The 20,237-nt window shown below is 44.3% G+C and overlaps 1 protein-coding gene across 1 annotated transcript; it reads right to left on the bottom strand.

The window, feature by feature from the left end:
* Positions 1-1,969: 1,969 nt before the first annotated feature.
* On the bottom strand, positions 1,970-11,673 carry LOC116911173 (intelectin-1a-like). Its single transcript, XM_032915033.1, is given in 7 exon segments — positions 1,970-2,237; positions 6,705-6,808; positions 7,763-7,883; positions 8,529-8,687; positions 9,008-9,255; positions 10,866-10,964; positions 11,612-11,673. Coding segments are annotated over 7 exon segments (942 nt in total). The 5' UTR covers positions 11,670-11,673; the 3' UTR covers positions 1,970-2,084.
* Positions 11,674-20,237: the final 8,564 nt, after the last annotated feature.

Genomic DNA, 20,237 nt, shown 5'->3' with positions numbered 1-20,237 from the left:
AGTCTTTTATTTGAGTGCTGAGATCTGAACTTGGGGTCTCTGATAGAGTAGTGAGATGTCTTAATCTTGGAACTATTCCCCTAGCCCCCACATTACTTGCTTAATAGGGTGGGATCCTATTTTGTCTTGTTTTAGATGTATTTATATAAGTTTATAAGGATGAGTATTTTGCCTGCACAAGTGTGTATGTGTCGCTTAAGTTTCTGGTTCTGATGAACCAGAATGGGCATTCTATCCCCTAGAACTAGAATTATAACAGTTGTGAGCCCCATAAGGGTTCTAGGAATCAAACTGGTTCCTCTGCAAAAGCAGTAAATGCTGTCTCCCAAGCCCAAGGTTACATGCATTGATCAATGATGGACTTTGTATATGATGGTAGTCCAACAAGATTTGTATTGCCTACTAATATCATAGTTGTCCTAGCTTGTGTAAGCATGTCCAATAATGTTCACAACAATATAATTATCTACGTATTTCCCCCAAGTAAATCTCCATCCTTAAGTTGCGTGTGGCTGTAAGTAACTGGGTTTTGTTGTTGTTTCTGTTGGCTGTTTGTTTGTTGTCATATGCAGTAGAAGGCCCTGGAGAGTGGTTCTAAATGGTAGTCTTGTCTTTTAAGTCTTAAGAAACAGCTGGACCGGAGATAGACAGTTTGAGCCATTGGTGGATATTTGGTTAATTGAAGGCAGAGGGGTGGCACAAAATATAGTTACAAATAAAAGTGTCTTCTCTCTAGGAAGTAGCACTTAAGGAATTCATGAAGGAAAAGTCTAACCAGGGAACCTGAGAACGGAGATTCAGAGGAGTTGAAGGAAAGGTAGGAAGAGACAATCATGCCACTAAAGCTACTGGAAGGGCCTTTATATCAAATAGATCAAGGCTGCCAGTGGAGAGGCTGGTGAGGGACACAGAGTCCACTGAATTTGGCTATTAACGTGTCTCTGGATTCATCAGCTATCTTAGTATTTTGCTTCTATGATAAACACTTGAGAAAATTAATTTAAGAGAAGAAGGGCGTGCTGGCCAGTTTTCTATCAATTTGACACAAACTGTAGTCATCTGAAGTGAGGTAACCTCAAAGGATAAAAAGCTTCCATGAGATCAGGCTGTAGGCAAGCTTATAGAGCATTTTATTAATTAGTGATTAATGAAGGAGGGCCCAGCCCATTGTGAGTGGTGCCATCCCTGGGCTGGTGGTCCTGAGTTCTGTAAGAAAACAGGCTAAGCAAACTATGAGGAACAAGCCATTAAGCAGCACTTCACCTTGGCCTCTGCAACAGTTTCTGCCTCCAGGTTCCTGCCCGGTGAGAGTTCTCGTTCTGACTTCCTTCAATGACGAATAGTAATGTGAAGGTACAAACCAAATAACCCTTTCTCCTCAAGCTGCTTTGGCCATAGTGTTTCATCACACTAATCCTAAGACAAAGGACTTCTTTAGATTGATGGCTTCCGAGATTTCAACCCCTGGCCATTTATCTCCATTGCTTTTAAGTCCAGAGTGAGGCAGAAATGTACAGGAAAGACCTATCAAAGCACTATAGTTCACTTCACAGTGGCAAGGAAGCCAAGAAAGACCAGGAAAGGCCAAGGCAAGGTGCCCTTCAAAAGCGAGCTACTCACTCCTTCAGTGATCAGTTTCCTCTAACCAGACCCCAACTTCCACAGCTCCACCACCTCCCAAAAGTCAGTTCAAACTCATGAACACACCAGTGATTAATCAACTGATTATGTAGACAGGATCCCCTTATTGTATCCCTTCTCCTGCCTCTGCATATTATTTTCACTGGGACCTGGTCTTCAGTACACACACCTTCTGGGAAGGCACTTCCTGGCTTCTCGTGTGTTTTCTAGCAATGTATCAGGATTCCCAGCCCTGATGTTCCAAGAACAGCCGTCAAGGGGAACCAGAAACTCTTTTGAAGTCTCCCACCCCTGCACAGAAAGAATTCATGAAGACACCAAGTTTTCGATGAACATAATTTATTCTCCTTTTCTGGTCATTAGCATTCTAGTTACTAGGTCATTGTGTCTCCATGCCTGGGAGCCTACAGATTGGAGAAGTCTGGGTCCACCCCACAGAGTTCTCAGCGATAGAACAGAAGCACGGCTGCTTCAGTTATCTCCCGGCTACTGCTGTACCCAGTGTGAGTTCCGTATCCGTTCCAATCAAACGCCCCGAAGTCTCCACACTGCCTGGGGTTACCTTCTGGAAAGAATCCTCCTCCACCGATGCAGTGCTGGAAAACACAGGAAAAGCAGGGGAGGTCAGCTGGTGAGACGATTCGGATATGAAGCGCCTTCCCAAAAGGCGTGTGCACTGAAGACCAGGTCCTGATGAAAGTAAGATTCAGACGCAGGGGAAGGGATTCAATGAGAGGACCCTACCTACATCGGCAATAGCTTAGTCATTGGGGTGCTCATGATTCTGAATTGACTATTGGGAGCTGTGGAAGTTGGGGTCTGGTCACAGGAAATAGGTCACTGGGAAAGGAAGTAGTTTGGGGTGAACACGCACACCCACGTGACACAAATGCAGGCGTTTGAGGGCAGTCTTCAGATCTCGGGCCTTGCCTTTCCACCTTGTATAAGTTGGTTCTCCTCACCACTGTGTGAAGCTGACCTACCAGCTTCTGGGGAAGCTCCTGTCTGTTGCCCATTCCTCTCTAGGGAATACGGGGATTATAGAAACTTCCACAACTGTGTGCAGATGGCATATGGGTTCTAGAGATAGATATGAACTCAGGTCACCAAACTTGCACCCCAAGGACTTTTATCCGGTAAGCCATCTATCTCCTCAGCCACAGAGGAACATGTGTTTGGAGATGGTTTTCCCTGGCCTTTCATGCCGCCTCTCACTTTCCTAGTCACTTTTCAGTAAGCCACACTTTTGATGTGCCCTTCCTGTAGGATGGTTCTGTCTCACCATGGATCTAACAACAATGGAGTCAATTGACCATAGCCTAAAACCTAAGAAACTAAATAAAACCTTTTAAGGTGTTTTTCTTGGGTATTTATCACAGAGACAAAAGACTGACTAATGTACCTAATGAATCTAGAGACACGTTAATAGCCAAATTCAGTGGGCTCTGTGTCCCTCACCAGCCTCTCCACTGGCAGCCTTGATCTATTTGATCTATAAAGGCCCTTCCAGTAGCTTTAGTGGCATGACTGTCTCTTTCTACCTTTCCTTCAACTCCTCTGAATCTCCGTTCTCAGGTTCCCTGGTTAGACTTTTCCTTCATGAATTCCTTAAGTGCTACTTCCCAGAGGGGACACATTTATAACTCCCTACTTTGTGCCACCCCTCTGCCTTTAATTAACCAAATATTCACCAATGCCTCAAACTGTTTGTCTCCAGCCCTGATGTTTCTTGGGCTAAAGATCTTAAATTCATCTGCCACTCAAATTGTTATACCAACATTTCACACTTCACATGGGGGGGGAGGGGCAGAGTTAGTTACAGAGTTACAGCCATGTGCCACTTAGCAATGGGGATTTATTGTGAGAAATTCATTGGCTGTTCTGCCACAGTGTGACATCTTAGGGTGTCCTCAAACAGCAATACTACCACATGGAACCACTGTCATATAAACAATCCATCATTGGCCCATCATGCACAGTATGTGTGTAAATCCCTCCTTGACTCCAAACCTAACTTCTTTCAGACATTGTAACTTAATAAATGGTATTCAGTGGCTTTGGACTTGCTGACACTATCATAAAAATAAGGGAAGTAAAGAAATTGATTACAGTTAAATAGAAACAGGAAATACTAGTGTGCTATTTCAGAGAAGAATGATTGTGATAATAATGATAGTAGTTTCAACATTCAAAAGTTAGAGGATGTTGGGGTTGGTCTACTGCACTGTGACTAGACCATATGCTGAGCTCTATGCCCCAAGATCAGGTTGCAGTCTGGATATGGGCATTGTATTAACCAATGTGCTGTAAAAAATGTTCCTCAATTATCTCTGATTGGTAAATAGAAAGCTAGAGTCTCTGACTGGGCAGGGGAGAGAGGAAGTCAGAACTTTAGATGGAGTGAATGGATCTCAGGTAGGGACCATAGAGGAAAGACAAGGGAAAAGGGAAAAAGAAGGTCGCCATGATGCAGGATGGATCATAAACTCGTGGCTAATGGAAGCTAGCCCTGAGGACACACATGAAACAGAGCAAGACTCAGTTGGAAAGTACTGAGGCATTTATCTGGTTATTGATAGCCTAGTCGGTTAAAATAGTTCAGAAACTGCCCAGTGTAATGTCAGCAGCTTGTTAATAACATAGGAGCTAAATCGGATAGAGTGGGGCAGAAATGTTCCTCATAAAATTACTAGTATAAGAGGAAAATAGAATGTTTTCATCATAAGGAAATGCATATTTTTTGAGGATGCAGGATGATTTAAACGTTGCGTGATCTATCCCTGTATTGAGTCATCACAATGTATCCTATTAAAACATAACTTTTGTGTTATCAGTTAAGTAAACTTAACTTTAATAAATTTTAAAATGGTATTCACTCCCCCAAGTGGAAACCATAAGGTTATCCTATACACTCTTCCCATGCTGTGTACTCATCTGGTCATAAATTTTAAATCATTGGTGTTCATTAGCCCCATATGTGGATACTGCCCTACTTTACGGTTTCATTTGGACCATGAAAACCATCTCTCTTTGTGTTTAGTCTCTCCCCCCACTGAAATCTATCGTACTGTGTCATCTTTGTAGCACACAGATAATCTAGCCAGTCTTCCCTTTAAAATGCCCCCGTCATTTACATATACAGTACAAACTCACTAGGGTAATGTAAAAGTCTCTCCCTGCTCTAGTTCCTGTTAACACTTCCTAAATCAGCTCTTGCCTCTATCCTACATCCATCCCATACACCAAAGCTGAAACACAGCTTGCTTTCCCTCAATACCACACGCTAGAAACACTGGTAAACTTAAACACACTATTCACTCACCCTAAATTGGCTCTGCATCATAAGCTTCTGTCCATCTCCCAAGAATCAACTCAAAAATTACCTTTCCTATAAACTGGGTGTGGTGTCACATACCTTTAATCCTAGAACTGGGAAGGTAAAGGCAGGAGGATAAGAAGCTCAAGGTTAGCCCTCAACTCACCATGTAGTTGAGGAATAACCTGAGATACATGAGACCTGTCTCAAAACCAAAAATCCTCGCCTGCAGTCAGAGTACTCTGCCATTTCCAGTGCTCATTGTGGGCCCTAGAAATATTGTTTTGTTTTGTGTTTTGCTTTCTTTTGCTTTATGTCACTAAAAACCAAAACCTACACATTAGGCAAATGTCCTATCACTCAAGCCATAACCAAGCTCCTTAGATTTTATTTCTATTATAGTTAAAATATGTCATAAAACAGTTATATGTTTGTATGAATGTCTAAACTCTTAAGTGCTAGCAAGGTACAAACATGGTGTTTCATGTCTCCTGCACTGTTACAGTCTAGGTGCTCAAAGCAGACTATGCTGAATAATAAGACAATACACACTAACACCTATGTGTATGACATTTCATATTCTTCAACATGACTGAAAGGTGAATAGGATCCAGGATTTCCCAGAGACCTTCCCTTTCATTATCTGCGTACTCATCACCCTCCATCACAATCAAGGGCCTCCTAGTCAGCAAAGCTTCCACATCCTTTCTGGAGAATGGATATTCTGATGACCAAAGAATGAAACCATGAAACAGGGCCACCTGTCAGGAGCTGAGGACACTTTTCTCAGACTGTTAGTTTGAGGAGATCTGAGTTCCAAGAGAATCTGGTTTTCTTGTTAATTCCCACTATGACTACCCAAAGATTCCCTCCTCATTCTGCTTTTTGCCACAAACTAGAAAAAGAAATAAACAGCAAGAATCTAATGATCCCAGACTTAGGAGAATGTCAGGTAGCTGCAGGGGAGCTAAGTGTACCTGACCTCACAATCAATATACATTCTGGTCTCTAACCAGAGAAAGTGCCTGTAGTAGGGAGGAGAATAGCATGAGTGAGGTCTACCAGATGTCTAAACTCTTCTAGTCACTTCTCAACACAATGAGTATCTGTAAAGCCCTGGAGAGGATATATTACACTTTGAAAGCTAAGGCTAAACCCTGGGTGGAAAGTGACAACACCTGTCATCTCTCTAACCCCAAATCTCTGTATTGACCTTAAGCCCCGAAAGGCTTCTACAGGTCTTCTTAACACAAGTGTCATCGTAGGTCTATATAGCGGGTGTTTTATCATAAAATCTAAGCTAACAGCCACAGTGCATTAGACGTTCCTAACATTGACTCTGGTCTTCTACAAGATAGGATATTTGTTTCTACACAGAAGTTCTGATCCCCGAGACCTAGAAAGATCATACTCTCACTTACATGCTCACACTACTGTGACAGTCTCCCATGCTCAACAGACACTGAAAAACTCAGTCTTACTCACAGACCCCTTTGGTCCCTAATAAGACCCATGAGAAATGGCTCAACAGTACAGAACACTTGCTGCTCTTGCAGAGGATCTCAGTGCTGTTCCTCAAGCACCTATGTCAGGCATGTCGCAATCACATGTAACTGCATTTCCAGGGAATCTGACACCTTCTGGCTTCCAAGGGTACATGTACACACATGCGTATACCTACACAGAAGACACGGGTGTATACATAATTTAATATAATAAAATAAATAGTATTTTTAAAAAGACTCACAGCTTCAGAATTGCATCCAGTGACCTTCATGCCAGCACACAAGGCACTGGCCGCTCTCTCATTATTATACACTCTGAACTGAACAAATCCTGCAGTGAATTCCTCTGAAAAGAAAAGGTAGAAAACAGCATTCAAGGAAGGGTCTAGAAACAGTCGTCTTAAAGTCAACCCAGAAATTGTAAACGCAAGGCACAGGTTCTAGTTCAACACATTAGAAACACTGATGGCAGTTGGGTGGTGGGGCATGCCTTTAGTCTCAGCACTTAGAAGGCAGAAGCAGGCTGATCTCTGAGTTCAAGGCCAGCCTAAAGTACAGAGTGAGTTCCAGGACAACAAAAGCTACACAGAGAAAGCCAGTCTCAAAAACTAAAAAGAAAGAAAGAAGGAGTGAAGGAGGAAGGAGAGAGGAGAGAGGGAGGAAGGAAGGAAGGAAAGACAGACAGACAGACAGACAGACAGGCTGGCTGGCTGGTGGAGTGTGACCCTACCATGACCCATGGCTGAAGCATCCCACCTACAAATGTAACCAGGAGGAGCCTTTTCTAAACCCCAGAGTCCAGGAGTTAGTCTTCAAAAGACCCCAATCTGCTGAAGGCTTCTATGAAGAGTAACACAGATGACACTGACCTCTGAGGGACAGTTAGCCAGTACACTGACTCTTGTACTGCCATGCTCTTCTTGTTCATTTTAAACTTTTATATGCCAACCACGAATAGTAAGAGCTTGAAATTACACAACATAGGCTCAACGTCTACAAAGGGTATGTGCCACCTTTGGATTTATATCAAACAACACAATAGTCACCTCTCACAACAGAAATCAAACTCCGTGCCAATTCTCCTGCTTATCCCCTGTGCTCTCAGCCAAGTTCCTGAACCTTCAGTGCTCCAGTATCCTGGTATCTAAAACTGGTTAGTAATAGTTCAGAGCTCAAGGGTACTCATGCAAATGAAGTAAAACAAAACACAAACATAGAGGAAGAGCAGGCTGCTGTGACGGTTGGCAAATGAATTGATCGTCTGTCCGACCAAGAGTTCAGAAGAGCATTAGAGACTCACTCTGGCCATAGGGGGAATAATAAGAGGCAGTCTTCTGAGCATCACCAAAGTCATAGACCACAGGTAACGCTGGGCCATTGTCAGTCCAACACTTTCCTACTCCATATTTCACCGGATACTTCTACAAGGAACAAAAGAAGTTACTGGGTAAGGACTATGGCATTGGAACCCCCATGAATGCTGCCCAACATGGAGGAGCACAACACTGGTCCAGGAACTGAGATTGTTTCCAAACCAGTCACACAAGAAAGAATGCTTTCCTTTGTCTTTGTCTGTCTTTGTCTTGTCTTTGTCTCTTTCTCTATCTCTGCCTCTCTCTTCTCTTCTCTCTTTCTCTTCTCTTCTCTTCTCTTCCCTTCCCTTCCCTTCTCTTCTCTTCTCTTCTCTTCTCTTCTCTTCTCTTCTCTTCTCTTCTCTTCTCTTCTCTTCTCTTCTCTTCTCCTCTCCTCTCCTCTCTCTCCTCTCCTCTCCTCTCCCTCTCCCTCTCCTCTCCCCTTCCTTCCTTCCCTTCCCTTCCCTTCCCTTCCCCCCTACCTTTCCTTCTCTTCTCTCCCCTACCTACTTCTCTCTCTCTCCTCTCCTCAGCTTTCTACATATCCCTAACCCTTGCCTTCCTTGGCTAAAACACCCTAAGAAAACCACATTATTCTTTAGAGTTAGGGAAACATGGAACACAAGCCTGTAGAATGATGGTTCCCACCCAACCTCAAACACCCGCCTCTCTCCACACCCGTGAGAAGGAGCCTCAGCCAGGAGTCTTGAGTACCTGGTAGAGGCCAAACAGATTATGGCCCAGATGCTGCAGGGAAGCCAGTGAAGGTGCGGCACCTCAGCAGGAGCTGTTCCTCCAGTTGTGCAGGGGGCTATTGTTGGGCACGTGCCAGATGCCCAGGTTCTCAGCCTGGATGTCGAAGTAGCCAGGGTTCTGGAAAGCACCCAACCCTGAGTCTGACCAGAGCAGGAGACTTCACTGAGCAAAAGACCCATGTGCACAGTGCTCAGCAGAGCTGATCTCTCTGGGCTCCAGCCATGCTCAGATACCCCCAGTTCCAAGGATAATAATGGCCCCCCTGCCACCACCTACTCACCTATGAGCCTAGGTGGGTGAGTTTGGGATTCAGGATCAGCATTTTTCACTTCTTCAGCCCTGGTGTCAAGGTGCAACCTTCCAGCCCTCTCCCTGGCGTGTTTGAGTCACACCCACATCCTCACACTTTCCCAGCGCATACCACAGAGTGCACCAACCTTGTAGTCATCACTTGTGGCACCCTCTGCAGACCCAAAGGTGTTGTAGTTGGCCCAATTGCCATCCCCCTCTGGGTAATCTGCTCTGTTGCCTTGCTGACTGGACCAGCGATCGCCCACTGTGCACTTCCCACCCATGTTGTTCTCATGCACGCTAGCCACCAGGGTCCAGCCACCACCTGCAGTGGTCATGTCACAGAAGGTCTGGTAGATGACACCATTCTTCGTGCGCAGGAAATAGAGGCCATCTGTGGAGAAAACCAGTCCCACAGTCATCCTGTATGCAGACTCCTTGGCCATCACAGTTCCAGAAGCAAAATGGCTCTAGGAACTACAAACATGGCTAATGCCCCCTACCCTGAGTGTCCTATCCCATGTGTCCCTGGGGATACTGAGATCCACCTGAGTTCAGAAAATCAAGTTTCAGTGAGTAAGGCAGAACACAGGATTACCCAAACTGACAGTGATATTTCTCCTCAAGTTAAACATAGTATTACAAAGGACTTAGCAACTCCACTCGGTATAGACAAAGAACTGGGAACAGGGACATTCATGCTCATTACAGCTCTGAACAAGACCTGAAAAACAGAAACAACCTAAGGATTTCTCTCTATTAAAAAAAAGGAGAAGGGGAGGGCTGGAGAGGTGGCTCAGTGGTTAAGAGCACTGACTTTTCTTCCAGAGGTCCTGAGTTCAATTCCCAGCAACCACATGGTGGCTCACAACCATCTATAATGGGATCCAATGCCCTCTTCTGGTGTGTCTGAAGACAGCTACAGTGTACTTCTATATAATAAATAAATCTAAAATAAATAAATAAAAATAAAAAATAAATTAAAAAGTAATAAGCAACATACTGTGCTGTATATGATACACAGTAAGTCCCTGCGCCCATCCCCATATATCCAATAGATCAAAAGAATGAGATGGACTGGAGAAATGGTCAGTGGTTAGGAGCAAGTACAGGACTTGAGTTGGGTTCCCAGCATTCACACAAGTGCCTGTTCCTCCAGCTCCAGAAGACTAGATGACCTCTTCAGGACTCTGCAGGTACCTATGCACACACGGACACCTTCCCATCCACAGACACGTAAACAACAACAACAACAATAATGATAATAATAATAATAGTAATAATTTACGTAAGTTAAGTGTATGAGCCATGGAGCACACTACTCATATGAGGTAGCAAGAATGAACAGATTCATAGACATAGGAAACAGAACAGCAGTTCCAGGGACTACAGAAAGGCACTGCTTGGTGGCTATGGAGTCACCATCTAACGTTCTGGAGATGGGTAGTGGGGATCCGTACCATTGTGAAAGCTGCTCTTTCCTCCGGAAACCATTGTAAGTGATTAGGTGGCGATTTTCACCCACTATGTATATTTTATCATATTTTCTATATTAAAAAATAAAGGCAAAAAGTAATGATAAAGCCTTGGGCTGGAGAGATGGTTCAGCGGTTAAGGGCACTGGCTGCTCTTCCAGAGGTCCTGAGTTCAATTCCTGCAACCACGTGGTGGATCACAACCATCTGTAATGGGATCCAATGCCCTCTTCTGCCCTGCAGGCATAGGTGCAGAACACTGTGTACTTAGATGGATGGATGGATGGATGGATGGATGGATGGATGGATGGATGGATGGATACATACATACATACATACATACATACATACATACATACATACATACAAAGACTGTCCCAGAGGACAAAAGCCTGATTTCCTAACTGGGTTTTTTGTTTGTGTTTTTGATTCAGGGTCTCCCCCAGGCTGTCCTGGAGCTTACAATCCTCTGCTTTCAGCTCCCAAGCGCTAGGATGACAGCGTACTTTTCAAATGTCCTGTCACTCACCTTGAGCCCTTGTGTTCTCCTCCTTGATTTCCTTGCAGCTTCTGAACAGAGAGTCAAAGAAAGAATGGGTCCCTTTGTTGATTTCCGGGTCCTCTTTAGCTAGGGAAAACGCAGAGGTTCGTTGTTATGCAACACCCAGTCTCTCCTTGTCTGCAAGAACCGTGTCCCTAGCGCCACAGACAGACAGACAGTCTGGACCAGGACCTGTCTCAGAAGCTCACCGCCACAGGTTAATTTCTTCAAGAGGCAATAAGCACCCAGCGTACACCTCAAAGGCATCATCTCAATGGGGACGGACGTCTTTATATGTTCAGGAATATAAATTATATATCCACAATTAAGGAAAAAAGGCATTTATTTTGGTAGAGAGTAGGGGCAGAGCATAGTTGAGAAGGGCTGGAAGGGAAGAGGAAAATGAGTGGGAAAATAACACAATTACTTTAATTTTAATTTTTAATTTCAAAAAATATATTTTCAAAAGGCATGATCAGGCGATCTTCAATGGTGCATGTCTTTAATCCCAGCATGCAGGAGGCCGAGGCAGGCAGATCTCTGAGTTTGAGGCCAGCCTGGTCCACACAGTGAGTTCCAGAACAGCCAAAGCTACACAGAGAAATCCTATTGGGAGGGAGCATGATCTCTGGCCCTCAGAGACCCCCAGATCCTGGGACCAAAACAGTCTAGTGCTGTTTGCCTTTAAAGCTTAAAGTGACTTGAAGAAACTGGGTTCCTGTAGCGAGACTCACCCGCACTGCCCCCTCTGGTGGCAACGATGAGAAACAGCAGAAAGCCGAGTTGGGTCATGGTCGTCTAGAGAAAGCAAGATGAAGGTCACTCTCTATCCTGATCTTCTTTTCCCCTTATCCCTGTCTCGGCTCCTACCTAGTCCTTCAAATACTCAAAGGCCCCTTTCCGGTTTTAAACTCAGCACCTTCTGGCTTAAACTGTGACCTGAGCCAAAAATTCTCTCCCCTCCCCCCTATTCCGCAAACAGCAGTCACCTTCCCTCTGTACCTGAGCTGAGAGTTGCTAGCCGGCTAATGACAGGAACCTTTCTTTGCTGAGGCTCATGCATGTGTGAGACTTTGGTCCTTTTATAGGGAAAACCCAGTGAGGCGCAAGCTTTCCTTCTGGCAAAATGCCCTGTGTAGATAGAGCATCTGTTTTATTACAGGGTAATTCTGAAATTAGTGAGCTCTAGAAGTGAACTCTACTTGGATTGTTCCATATTCCAAGACGTGATGTTGGACTTGATTTTCAGTTTGTATCTTTCCTATAAAGTATATATTTCCTTTTTTTTAAATCCTAACATCTACCATAATCATCATTCATAGGAAAAGGAAATGATTACAAGTAGTATTGGTATTGGTGGCAGTGGTGGTGGCGGTGGCGGTGGCAGTGGCGGTGGCGGCGGCGGCGGCGGTGGTTTTTGAGACTAGGTTTCCCGTAGCCCACTGATTGGGGGTCATGCAAGAGGAACAGCAAAAAGGCTGTAGAACTCACGGGATTCAGCCTGCCTGTTAGCACAATCACAATGGGTGTGCCTTGGAGAGGCAGAGCCCCAAGGACTACCTATCCTGAGGACTTCATGCTTTTGTGGAGTTTTGCTCTCCTTTGGCCCTTGCAGTCAACATGAACCTTTTAATGTATGGGTTGTATGAAAACTTTAAGGGGCTTTCTAGCCCCTCACTGGACAGTGTTGTTGACACAAGAATAGTGATTGATCTTTGAGCATTGCAGCTGGAGCAGATTAATGATTCAACCACCACCCTTAGCAAGAATTTAGAGATGCAGATGGTTAATAAAGCTAATTAATTAATTAATTAATTAATTAAGGTGTTTTTGTCAGTGGCCTTGACATAGAAAATCTTGGGAACAATTTAAAGTTCAGAAAGACACACTCTCAATAACTGACCAAGGGAGGGGTTTTTTTGTTTTTGTTTTTGTTTTTTGAGGGAATGAGAACAATGGAAGCCCAACTACTACCGGCTGCCCTGCCTTACTTGCCAAGGCTGGGTTGATGATCAGGGTGATGGTTAATTTCTTGCACCCATTCTTGCCCTCAGCTTCCTGATATGATTTTATAAAAAAATGTTGATGAGTGGATGCACTCTTAGGCTTAAAATAGAAAGGTCTAATTTTATATATATAAAATTTGCGATATATAAGATTTGCAATTCTCTTAAGATTTTTTATAAGATTGTTTTCTAAGATAAATAATAAAATGATTGGTCCCTAATTGTAACTGCAAATTGCAGCCTGCCAGTAAGAGAAACTGGATGAGAAAAAAAAATCTTGCTTGCTTATACGTTGTTAATCTATAACACGTTTCTTAAATATGATTATAGATGGGATCTTGGGAATTATTTGTCTTTTACCTATATTACATAAAACATTTAATCATGTAAAGGTATTAGAGAACATGATTTTTTACGCATGGTAATGTAAGCCTATGTGAGTTTGAGCCAGGGTAGGCTATGGAAGCCAGCTTCAACAGGTAGGGAAAATGGGGAGGAGTGTGCAGTCATTGTAATTTTTTTTTACTGCTTGAAAGATATTTCTGGGATATATAAGCTATGAGAGAAGAAATACAGTTGTTGGAGCTTATAGAACCTCACTTCATCCACCGTGTGTGTGTGTGTGTGTGTGTGTGTGTGTGTGTGTGTGTGTGTGTGTGTGTGTGTGTTTTCCCTCACCCTTTTCTCTGGTCCCAGACAGTTTTTTGCCAGCCCCAGAGAATTAAGCTCTACTCCCTCAGAGAAAAATCTGTTGAGTGAAAGAAAAGATGAAGTGAGAGGAAGAGATTCAGTATCATCTTCAGCGTTGTAGAAAGTTTGAGGCCAGTCTGGGATACACGAGACCTTGTTGCTAAAGATACTAATACTAATAATAATAATAATAATAATAATAATTGTGGGCTGGAGAAGTGGCTCAGTGGTTAGGAGTGCTGACTGCTCTTCCAGAGGTCCTGAGTTCAATTCCCAGCAACCACATGGTGGCTCACAACCATCTGTAATGAGATCTGATGCCCTCTTCTGGTGTGTCTGAGGACAGCGACAGTGTAGTCATATAAATAAATTATATATAAAAGATTGTATACACACACAAAGAAAATATAGACTTCTTTTAGTACTTTTTTATTGATTCCTAGATATATTTTGTGATATTTGACATATTTAGTACTATACATTCTTACTGGTGCATAAATCCTAGAACAAACTACAACTAATTAGACCTAAGAGACTCTAAACATCTAGACTATTAGAAGGATATCACCTTTCGTGACCAACAGCAGCCCATGAGTCTCTGTGTCCTTTTGCATCTGTTCTTCAAACCACCTCATCCAAACCCCACTGTCCTTGACTGTAGTTTTGTTCAGATATGGACTTTTTTTTAAGCTGTGACTAATAGAAATTTTATCTGAAACTGGCTGAGACAAAAGGAAAGAAAAGTGACTCTATCATCTGATGAAATAATAATTCTAGAAAGAGAGAAGGCTCAGGTTTACTTGATGTAGCAGCTCGTCCACCCCTTTGAGTGTATGGGCTCATTTAGTCTCTACCCTGACTTTATCCTTTCACTGAATCCAAAATGGCTGGCTTTTGCTGCTCCAGGCATTACTGCAAGACAATGGAGAATGGCTCATTTCTTCCTGTGGCTCTTAACCCAGAGACCTCCAGCTTGCCTCTCCTCATTGGCCAGAAATGAGACACATACTCCACTACTGCAATGGTGCTTCTCGGGGAACTGTTGGACTAAGTGGCCTAAAGTCCACTTACCTAAGTGGGTAAGTGGGTCCATTTACCTAAGTTCTGGAGAACTGGAGTCCAAGATAAATGTGCCAGCCAGCAAGCCTTCACCACTCCAAGACCTCTCTGCCACCTTCTTACTGTGTTTCCTCATGGTCTCGTCTCTGTGTACATCTATCCCCAGTATGTCCTCTTGTGCTCAAATCTCCTCTTCTATAAAACATACCAGCCAAGAGCCAGCAAGACAGCTTAGCATAGAAAGACACTTGCCACCAAGCTTGACAACCCGAGGTCAATTCCTACGATCCCTGTGTTAGAGACAGAGAACTGATCCACACGAGTTGTCCTCTGATTTTCACAGGCGCACGCCATGGCACACGAACACTTAAAGACATACACCCATATGTGCACATACTCACACATAGAATAAATAAACCAATAGCATAATATATATGCATATATATATACATATATATATATATGAAAAGTTTATTTATGCACGCAAAGATATCAGGAATACTGGACCAAGGCCCATCTTAGTTTCTTAATTTTAGTCACCTTATTTAAAAAAAAAAAAAAAACTTTATCTAAATATGAATCACATTCTGAGACAGCAGGCTAGGGTTTCCACTTAAAACTGAAAGGACCATAATTCACCCCAACACATGTCCATTCCTGAACTAATTTCTGGCCAATGGGATGGAACTACCCCATTTGCCCTGAGGGTATGGGGCAGATGCTGGTTGGTTTTGTGACAAAGCTCTCCTCTGGCCTCTTTTTGAATATTCTTTAGCCCTCTTCTATCTCTAGTATTGGTCTATTCAAGTCCCTCTGCACACTGATACCAACCAGAATCTTTATAAAATACAATCTGTATCTAGGAGTTATGGCCCATATCTGTAATCCCAGCATTTGGAGATAGGGGTAAGATTTTCTGTAACTGAAGGTCCTCCTTGTCTATAAAGTGAGTTCAAAGCTAGCCTGGGCTACCTGAGACTCTGCTTTTTCTAAAAAAATAAAATAAAATAAAGCTTACACACAAAGTTATTACTATAACCCCATTCAAACATTCCTGTCATCCAGCAGCAAGTGAAATAGATTCAAAGCCCATATTTTAGAGGTTGTATCAGTTACCTGCTGACACATGACAGACCATTCCACAACTCAGGAATTTGAAACAAGAATCATCTTTGTGTATGAGGCTGCAATCTGAGCAGTACTTGTGAAGCAGGGCAAACTGACCCCGATCACTGGTGGTCAGCGTGGTTGAATAAATGTCTGACGGCTGCTCTCCCCAGTCTTTCTCCTGCTCTCTTTGGAACTCACATAATTTACATCGACCTCCCATTACACTGAACTACCTCATGCAACAGCAGAGTCAAGAGGCGTCAACAGTGCAACTGCAGAACGGGTGAGTGCTTTGTATCAACTGTGGGTGATGATGAACCAGATTAGGGGTTAGGGGGGAGGGAGATGAGAGCAAGGTCAGGAGACAGAAATCGCCCCAGTTTAGGCTACAGACTATGCTGGACAGAGTTTTCGTCTCCGTTGAGTGGAAAGACAAGCTGGAAGTTTGGGAGAGGTGTGATGGCAGGAATATCAAAAAACTAGGGCCTTGGGTTTGATCCCAACTCCGAAAAGAAAAGAGGAGAGGAGAGGGGAGGGGAGGGAGGGGGAAGAGAGAGAGGAGAGGAGAAGAGAGGAGAGAGAAAGAGAGAGGAGAGGAGAGAGAGAGAAGAGAGAGAGAGAGAAGATGAGAGGAGAGGAGAGGAGAGAGGAAGCTTTCTTTTGAGAGTGCTGCTTTCTGTGGACTTTAGCTCAGCATCTATGGTCCCTCCAGTTTAAAGTGGTTGAGGGAGACAGGGTGCGGGGAAGGGATTTAAAGTATATGTGGGCCCTGAGGGGGAATCTTGTGAAGAAAACCCCTCTCTCGCACACCACCTCAATCCGGCCATCATCTGTACCTCCTGTGACAGTCATGCTTTGCTGTGTTTACAATAAATGTGTGTTTTATGGTTCAGCAAACATGCGCATACAGAGAGTGAGTGAAGACAAATACACACATAATGAGTTATAGAAAAGCAAAAATAGCTGCGGATTGCCAGTCAGGTCAGGAACTAAAATCTTATGAGTGCCTCAAAAGCATCGAGTTCATTCCTTCCCCATTACGAGCCCTTTCCCCTCTCTAAAGGAACCACCAGGCCAGTGTGCATCAGTTCCTTGGACCTGTACGACCCTGCCAAAATTACTGCCTTTGTTGTGGTGCGTTTGTAGCTTGATTTGGGTGTTTTGTAGAAGCTAGACTTGAACTCATAATCCTTCTACCTCTGCCTCCTGGATGCTGGGATTGCTAACTAATTGAAATTTTATATTTTTCTATGCATTTCCTTTTTAAAGTTTCCTCTTTTTTTCTGAGACAGAGTTTCTCTATGTAGCTCTGGCTGTCCTGGAACTCATTCAGTAGATCAGGCTGGCCTCAAACTCACAGAGATCTGCCTGCCTCTGCCTCCTGAGTGCTGAAATTAAAGGTGTACACAGCTGCCTGGACCTGTTTTAAATTTCAGTTTCCTGGGACTGGAGAGATGGCTCAGTGGTTAAGAGCACCGAATGCTCTTCCTGAGGTCCTGAGTTCAAATCCCGGCAACCGCATGGTGGCTCACAACCATCTGTGATGAGATCTGATGCCCTCTTTTGCTGTGTCTGAAGACAGCTACAGTGTACTCAGATATAATAAATAAATAAAATATTTAAAAAAATTTCAGTTTCCTATTTTTTGATGTACACATGGAGAAACATTTATTTATGTGTACTGTACTCTGTATCTAGCAAAAATAGTTTCTTGTTCATTGGTCTGAGCCACCTGGGTTGTTTCAGATTTCCTATGTAACAGTTATCAGAAAACAATTACTATCATTTCTTCCTTATCAATTCCTATGCCTTTCTTTCTCCTGTGTATCACCTCATAAATGTCTCCAGTATCATGTTGAATAGCAGAACTAAATGACATCCTTTTCTATCATGCAAGGAAATATTTCAGTGCTCTGTAGCTAAATATAATGTTGTTATAGCTTTCTAAGATTCATTTTTAAGTGTATGCATATATGTGCGAATACGTGCATGTGTGTGCAGGTATCCTCACACACACAGAAGAGGGCGTCACATCCCACAGAGTGGGAGACACAGGCAGCTGTGAGACAACTGACCAGGGATGTAGGGAACTGAACTCCAGTTCTTGACCACTGAGCCATCCCTCTACCCAGTGCTGCCTATTTGTTATGAATTTATTATGAATAACCTTTATCGGGTTTTGAAAGTTTCCACAATTTTTTATTGATGGATTTTTGCCTGTGTGCTGTGTCTACTTGTTCCTGAGTGCATATGTATCCGTGCGTTTAGTGACATGGGCTTTCTCCTTCACTCATTTTCCACCTCGGTTGTTTGTTTGTTTGTTTTTTTGTTTGTTTTTGGAGACAGAATGTCACATTGAGCTAGTGTGGCTAGCCTGGAACCAACTTGGCAAACCCTGGGAATCCACCCACCTCTGCCTTCCTACCCCTGGGATTACAGGAACGCGCCTCTGTGCCCAGATTTCCGTACAGGTCCTGGGGATCCTGCACAGTAAGCCCTTTACCAAGGGAGCCACCTCCCGGCCCCCATGAGTCCTTTTTTTGATAATGAGTGAGTTCACACGGCACATACTGCCCTTTCAGATCTATCAATGACCATGTTTTCTTTCCTCTCACTTTGCATTTATCCCTACTTTCCCATGAGACAACGAGTTTTAACTTTCTGTCTGCAAGATCCAGAACTCTGGTAATCTTGCTGCAGGCTACGGAGCAAAAACCCCCAGGGGATGGTCTGAGTGACCTCAAATCCACTTCAGGGAGAACTCAGGGCCTGGGTGCCAGGGAGCCCTTCCATAAACAGTGCCTGTCTGTGGAGGTTCGTCTTTTGCCTGCATTATAATGCTAAATACTGGCCTGCAATTGCCCCTAGGGATGAGAGAGTCTGCACATACATACCCAAGAGACTTAGGGAACCTTGCCCCCAAGTTAGCCCTGATTGGTAATTAAAGATGCCTACAGCCAATAGCTGGGAAGAAGGGAGATGGACAGGGTTCTTGGGTTTCTGGACTTGGAGTCTGAGGAGACCACAGGAGAGAGAAGAAGGTGGGGAGAGGAAGAAGTCACCATAGGGTAAGCCAGTCATAAAAACATGATCAAAGGACTAGCCAAGGGGTTGGGGATTTAGCTCAAGGCGCTTGCCAAGCATAAGGCCTGGGTTCGGTCCCCAGCGAAAAAAAAAAAAAAAAAAAAAAAAAAAAAAGAAAAAAAAAAGAACAGCCAATTGGAACAAGATGGCCAGATGGAACATGGCAAACTGTAAAACGGGAGTGATGATGGGGAGATAGATTTTAAAGCACAGAGGGTAGATACCTGCCCCACTGTAGTGCTGATTAAAGTTTATTATAATAATAAAAGTTTTGTGTCTTTATCTGGTAGCCGGATGATCAAAGGCAGGACAGACACCCCCAACTGATTAGATATTTTCTACAACACTTGTCCGATGAGAACACAGCATTTGCTCAGCCTGAGTAATGCCCATTCTCCCCGCAGCCCCTCCCCACCTCCCATCACCACCTACCTATGGCACTCCCCTGAGCTCTGCCAACACTCAGGAGCCCTTGCTCAGAGGTGCTTCTCTGGTACCACGGGGAGGCTTCATCCCTGACGCCCCCTGTATGCTAAGCTGAGGGACAGCCCTGCCTCTAGACCCTGCAACTCCAGCTGGAAACACCACAGAGTTCTGAGTGCTCCTGGACAGCACCCACCCCACCCCACCGTCTTCCCCACTGCAGAGGGGACAAGCGGAGGGGACAAGCTATTAAACATAATGCGCTTGGTTTGCTCCTAGCAGAGGAGGAGACAGAGCCCAGCAGCTTTGGAAAAGAAGTTATCATCTTAGAAGTGAAGAAGAAGATGGCTGAGTGGTGTAACGGACTCATCCTCAAGTGGCATTGGTCCCCAGAGTACATGTCTAATCACTGACCAATGCAGACTTACTCTGGTGCTCCATTCCCTGGGCCATCTCCCTGGTGCTCCATCACCTGTTCCATCTCCCTGGTGCTCCATTACCTGCTCCATCTCCCTGGTGCTCCATCACCTGCTCCATCTCCCTGGTGCTCCATCACCTGCTCCATCTCCCTGGTGCTCCATCACCTGCTCCATCTCCCTGGTGCTCCATCACCTGCTCCATCTCCCTGGTGCTCCATCACCTGCTCCATCTCCCTGGTGCTCCATCACCTGCTCCATCTCTCTAGTGCTCCATCACCTGCTCCATCTCCCTGGTGCTCCATCACCTGCTCCATCTCCCTGGTGCTCCATCACCTGTACCATCTCCCTGGTGCTCCATCACCTGTACCATCTCCCTGGTGCTCCATCACCTGCTCCATCTCTCTAGTGCTCCATCTTCCTGGTGCTCCGTCTCCCTGGTGCTCCATTCCCTGCGCCATCTCTCCTGCCCCAGTGTCTTTCCATCATTTCCTGAGCATCACTGCTACTTCCCCTCAGTGGAATGGATCCCTTCCTCCTAGGTGCTGTTTCATCCTTGTGCACAGGGTTCT

This window comes from Rattus rattus, chromosome 10 (assembly GCF_011064425.1).
Source record: "Rattus rattus isolate New Zealand chromosome 10, Rrattus_CSIRO_v1, whole genome shotgun sequence".
Classification (NCBI taxonomy): domain Eukaryota; kingdom Metazoa; phylum Chordata; class Mammalia; order Rodentia; family Muridae; genus Rattus; species Rattus rattus.
Note: the sequence above shows the minus strand (reverse complement) of the source record. Positions and strands in the feature narration are given on the sequence as shown.